Source organism: Rhinolophus sinicus, chromosome 15 (genome assembly GCF_057876585.1).
Source record: "Rhinolophus sinicus isolate RSI-liver-muscle chromosome 15, RSI-T2T, whole genome shotgun sequence".
NCBI classification, from domain to species: Eukaryota; Metazoa; Chordata; class Mammalia; order Chiroptera; family Rhinolophidae; genus Rhinolophus; species Rhinolophus sinicus.
The window spans coordinates 129269141-129275205 of NC_142515.1; the positions used below are offsets into that span (position 1 = coordinate 129269141).

The 6065-nt window shown below is 38.1% G+C and overlaps 1 protein-coding gene across 1 annotated transcript; it reads left to right on the forward strand.

The window, feature by feature from the left end:
- The first annotated feature begins 953 nt into the window (after positions 1-953).
- On the forward strand, positions 954-5762 carry IL2 (interleukin 2). The gene is made up of 4 exons (XM_019741383.3): positions 954-1461; positions 1552-1611; positions 3925-4071; positions 5388-5762. The coding sequence occupies exons 1-4, from the start codon at positions 1315-1317 to the stop codon at positions 5496-5498; spliced, it is 465 nt and encodes a 154-aa protein (XP_019596942.2). The 5' UTR covers positions 954-1314; the 3' UTR covers positions 5499-5762.
- Positions 5763-6065: the final 303 nt, after the last annotated feature.

Consider the following 6065-nt stretch of genomic DNA (forward strand, 5'->3'; position numbering starts at 1 on the left):
TCCCTCTGCTCTAGGACTGCTCTCACTCCACACACACACACCCCTCCCGGGGGCCCACCATTTCCTTCTGGGCTACTTCCTACCATGCCTTGCTCACCCCCCACCACACTAACTGGGTCCGTGTGGGGCCATTGCCTGCTGGCCAGAGGACACCTTTCTCCTAAAGAATGTACAAAGGGTATCCAGAAACTCCGGTTAGTAAGCTTCCTACAGACAGACAGACAGACAGACAGACAGACAGACACACAGACACAGACAGACAGACAGACAGACAGACTTTGGGATTCCTATTGTTATGCTTGTTTTCTGCCTTATATTTAAAGGAATATAAGCAATCTGTTCAATAGAGAAATGAGATGTACGTGGGGGTGGGGGATCTAATAGCTCAGGTGGTCCCTGAGAAACCAAGAGTAAGAAAAGCATCCTTGGGTCTGGCGACATTTCAGCTCTCATGATGTCCCCTTTGATGCTCACCCAAAACAACAGGAGCAAAAGTAAATTTGTCACACACACACACACACACACACACCCACACACACACTAGCATCAGGACCCTTAGATGCAAAAGCTTTTTTGAGTATTTGTTTGTTAAATAAACACCATACCTTTTTAAAAAAGCACAACAGACACTGATGTAAACAGAGACGAGAAACATGTTAAAATTAAAACAGTGCCTGAAGCTCAACGAACATTTGATGCATTCTGATCTTAGCATTTCTCTGGCTCATTATGTAAGAAGTGATCTATCATGTTGCATGCATTCGCTCAGTCATTGTGTAGCGAAAAAGATAAATGCATCCTGAAACAGGAAACCAATATTCTTCCTGTTTAATCAACAAATCTAAAAATTTATTCTTTTCAACTCTTTACATTGGCTCTGGTCCAGCAGAGGAGGGTGCTCTACACGTTTAGCATAGTTTTATGACAAAGAGAAAATTTTCATGAGCCACTTCTGTATCCCCACCCCCTTAAAGAAAGACAGAGGAAAAACTGTTTCATACAGAAGGCGTTGGGCGTATGAATTGGAACTGCCACCTAAGTGTGGGCTAAAGTAACCCAGAGGGATTTCACCTACATCCATTCAGGCAGCTTCTGGGGGTTTAAAGAAATTCCAAAGAGTCATCAGAAGAGGAAAAATAAAGGTAATGCTTTTTGCCACACAGGTACAATCTTTGAAAATATGTGTAATATGTAAAACATTTTGACACCCCCATAATATTTTTCCAGAATTAAGGGTATAAATTGCTTCTCTTGCTCAAGAGCTTCTATCAGCCTCTCTAATCACTACTCCTAGTAAGCTCAGCGCCTGCCACGATGTACAAGATGCATTTCTTGTCTTGCATTGCACTAACTCTTGCACTCGTCGCAGACAGTGCACCTATTTCAAGCTCTAGGAAGGAAACACAGCAGCAGCTGGCGCATTTACTGAAGGATTTACAGCTGCTTTTGAAGAACGTTAACGTAAGTATGGCCCCCTTCTACTGAAAGCACTCTGTTTAAGTTTTCTAACTCAAGTGCACTTTTTAATAACAATCTGTTATGCTTTCTCAGAATTACGAGAACTCCAAACTCTCCATGATGCTCACATTTAAATTTTATACGCCCAAGAAGGTAAGTACAACTTTCTAAGTTCCATTTTATGTTTTCATAAAATTCAAAGTAATATGAAAAACTGCACAGATTGTATTAATGGCATCTCACCTGAGAAAAATTAGCAACTTGAATTTTTTTTCTAAAACCCAAGTTTGATGATGGGGCTTTTGTAAAATGGCTTTGCCTACATATATTTTTATATGTGCTTGTCTGTGTTTGAGGGGAGAGGGAGTGGGAAGAATAACATTCTCACTATATTGCTGGGACAGTTTAAAACAAGATTATGTTGAGTTACTGTTGTACTGAAAATGTAAAACTCTAGATATATTTGATTACTTTTACCATGCAAATTGTCACATTTCAGAGGAGCCCACTTGTAAAAACTCCTGTTTTCAGGCAAGATTCCTACGGGTCTGTTTTTGAGGCAGCACAGCACTTGTCCCAGCACAGACCTAGGGCTAGACTGTCTGAACTGAGAGCTGTGCCATGTCCTACCTAGCTTTTGTGAACTTGGGCAAGTTACCCATCTCTCTGTTTCTTACCTACTTCTGTGAATAACTGTATACACTTCAGAAGTTTTGTGAGGATTAATGAGTAAACGTGAAGTACTCATAACAATACCTGGCATGTGACAAACACCGTGTAAACATTAGCTATTAGTAGTAAAGATAAAATTTTGCCTGGGGAGGACCAAGTCAAGTTTGGGACTGCCACATCTTTTATGCCAACAGACCTGTAGGCATGCCATAGGACTTATTTTTCAAGTTTAAAAGCTCAAATTGTTTGTTTTGGGATTCTGATAGTTAGATAAGCTTGGATCATCCAAGCTCCTAGAGCTATGCTAGGGGTACATTTCCTAGTAGTTGTACCAGTCAACTGACAATGGGCAAAATTTTGGTGCTAGAAAGAACTTGTTTCCGGGTGAATCCAAGCCCGGTGGGGAAAAAAGGGATTTAAAGGGTCGTAGGTACAGTTCTGTTGATCTATGTCTTATTTATTCAAGGAAGTTATGCTTCAAACTACCCTTTTGAAAGATGAAAGGAAATAATTAGAGATGCTCTTCTAGTTTAATCAGCGCCACAAGTTCTTACCTCCAGCAACTTAGACAGTAGACTGTTTTCTGAGGGAAATAGCTCAACTTGCTCATGCCAAAAAATTAAGCCTGGAACTGGTAGAACTTGCAGTAGCAAGCTGAGAGGTCAGTAGATGAAAACGTCATGAGGTGTGTGTGGTGCAGCCCTACCTTTCCCTCTAACGATTGTTAGAAAGATAACATAAGATTATACGCATAATTTAGAGGGTGGTAGATTCTTTGAAATCTCAGTTTCTAAATGACAACTCAAAATCTATTTGAAACCAAAAGTAATGTGATAAACTCCACTCATTTGCTCATTTTACCACCATTCCATGTTTCTAAAAGATTGAAGAAAACTATTTAATAGAAAGGATGCTATGTTACTGCAATGAAGAAAAAGAACTGAAATTTAACCCTGGCTCCACCTCGTTATGTGACCTTAGGGAAAACACTTAAATTCTGAAATTTACTTTCCTTATTTGTAAAATGGAGATCGCAAAAGGTGGCTGTGAGACTTAAATGGGTTTGTTTAGGAGAGAACACTTTGAAATTATAATGTACCATATAAGTTTGAAATACTATTGTGTGTGTGTGTGTGTGTGTGTGCGCGCGCGCGTGTGTGTAAATCAGGAGGCCCATCCAAAAGTCCTTCAAATATTGTAACGTTTTACTTGGTTGGGACAATTTTTTAACGTGCACCTTACTGTACTTACCGAATGGTAAAAAATGAAGATGCAGCTATGTGACTTGGCATACTGAGTCATTACTATATAGTTACAATTGCCAATCTATAAGATGTTGGGACTGTGGCAGATGGTATCCAAAAGCTCCTTCTGTCCCGATCATGCTGATTTGTCAACTCTTAAATCATTAAACATTAGAATCACAGAATGTGATCCCATAATGCCACATTCTGACTACCATGGTTCTAATTATTTCTATGCAGACTGGGAAAGTATTCAGCCTGTTACCTGTGATTTGCAATTGGGTGTACAGATACTGACTTTTTACAAAGCCAAATTAAGCTGAAATTAATGGCTTATTTGTTAACTAACAGTTAATGCTCATGATGAGTAGACGAACTCCAGTTTTTCCAGTCTTATAATGTAGACCGTATAGGCCCATCGTTACAGTAATGCTGAGAACAGGGACAATGGTAGAAACCAGATTCTGTTACTCTTAATAAAAAAGCTTTGAGATTACTGATTCTGATCTTTAGTCAGGGCAAGCTGACCTCGTAATTTTGATTCTTCAAGGCCACAAAACTTCAACATCTGCAGTGCCTAAAAGAAGAACTCAAACCCCTGAAGGAAGTGCTGCCTTTAGCTCAAAGCAAAAACTTTCCCTTGAACGAAATCGAGGAAGTAATGACCAATATCAACATAACAGTTCAGGCGCTAAAGGTAAGGTATGACTTCATTTGCTCCTCTGGCAATATAATCAATGGAGGGGCATTTTAATGTGGTAAAACATTTTTGGTATTTGTGAAGGACCCCAGCACTTTAAGTGCACTGTGAACACGAATCATTTTTACATTAGATGATGCATTGTGGAGTTGGGAAGTTTGAGGTCTTAGAGTGGGAGGGTTTTCACCTCCCATGCACTCAGGGACAAGTCCTGACCTCTGCATGTCACTGCTCACATGAACACAAAACTGGGGGTAGGAAAAGACACTAGTTGAATTTCACAGAAAGCAGCCAGGTTTTATTACATTATTTTTAATTCCTTCACATCATTTTCCAGAATAGCCAATACTGATTACCTTAAAGACCTTTTAAATGGTAGGTTTCCCTATCATTAGTGGAAGGACTAAGAGATTTGTCTAAATCTCTTAACCATTAAAATGGCCAATAGACAGGTTTATGTTTCAAATCTGGAAAGCTCTCTCTTTTATCTCACTATATATCAAAGTATTTTCTTCTTGTCAGCTAGAGGCAGAGTTGAAATAGCCCCTATCAGCAGAGGAGGGTAATTTTCAGTCAGCCAGTCCACAGAACAAAATTTCTAATGTTTAGATTTCCAGAAATTGGTGTCTGATTGACACTGGAGTGGGGTGGATATGAGCATGAATATGTTCTTCACACAAATTTCCCCCAAACAAAAGCTTGTCCTCACTTGCTCTTGGCTAGTTCTATCTTGTTTGGGGGAAAATATGAAGAGCTTCATGCAAGTAGGATAACAGGAGGCTTAAGGTTTAGAAAAGCAAGTATAATGGACATATCACTGCATACACGTAACCTATGTAGCTAGATAACAGATACCGTGTTTCCCCAAAAATAAGACCTAGCCGGACCATCAGCTCTAATGTGTCTTTTGGAGCAAAAAGTAATATAAGACCGGGTCTTATAGTAAAATAGAGCAAAAGAGGGCTAACTTTATTTTGCATGCAGAATTTAATGAAATATTTGTAGAGAACTGTTTTTTTTTTGTTTGTTTTTTTTTAATGTTCACTCGTATATAATTCCGGGTAAAAAATCTTGTGTTCATTGAGATTGACAGAATAACAAATGAGGAAGATCTCAGCTTATATGTTACCATCACTTGGTATCAGAACAATTACGGCACATCATTTCGATCATTTCAAGAAAATGTGATTAATATGTGTAGCCTACTGGAAAATAAAGGCCATAAGCCTGTAATACGTACTTCGATTGAGAATAATTACATGTAAGGTATAAGCTACACTGAACTAAAAAAAATTAAAAATTTTCTTTTATAGGGACCTGAAACAAGATTCCCATGTGAATATGATGATGAGACAGCAACCATTGTAGAATTTCTGAACCAATGGATTACCTTTTGTCAAAACATCCTCTCAACACTGACTTAAGTGCCTCCCATTTAAAATGTATCAGGCTTTCTATTTATTTAAATATTTAAAAATTATATTTATTTTTTGATGTACGGTTTGCTATCTTTTGTAACTATTATTATTTGTCTTTAAATGATAAATATGGATCTTTTAAGATTCTTTTTGTAAGCCCTAGGGGCTCTAAAAATGTACGTAAATTATTTATCCCAAAGTATTTATTTTTATATTGAATTGTTAAATATAATGTATATGTAGATCAATTAATAAAATTATTTAACAAAGTTGATGAACAAGTCCAGATATTTGTTATTCTGAGAATAGTGCAGAGCCATCACTGAAATATTTCCAAATTACTCATATAAGCTCACAAGATGGTGAAGATGCTTACAAAAGTTGCTCTTTTCCTGGGGAGGTATGTGAAATAGGGAAATGGGCTTCTCATAGCTCTTGCTTTCTCCTTCCACGAGCTGATCAGTTCCTTAGTTCTAGTCTGAGAAAACCTCATCGAATTATATTATTTTCCTTCTCCAGGTCAAGCCTTAAATTTAAACATGATGCCAGACACAAACATTCTTGAAACTCCTC

Coding starts and splice junctions, on each gene's coding strand:
- IL2 (XM_019741383.3), top strand. CDS start 1,315: ATGTACAAGATGCATTTCTTGTCTTGCATTGCACTAACTCTTGCACTC. Junction 1,462..1,551: donor TGCTTTTGAAGAACGTTAAC/GTAAGTATGGCC, acceptor ATGCTTTCTCAG/AATTACGAGAACTCCAAACT. Junction 1,612..3,924: donor AATTTTATACGCCCAAGAAG/GTAAGTACAACT, acceptor TGATTCTTCAAG/GCCACAAAACTTCAACATCT.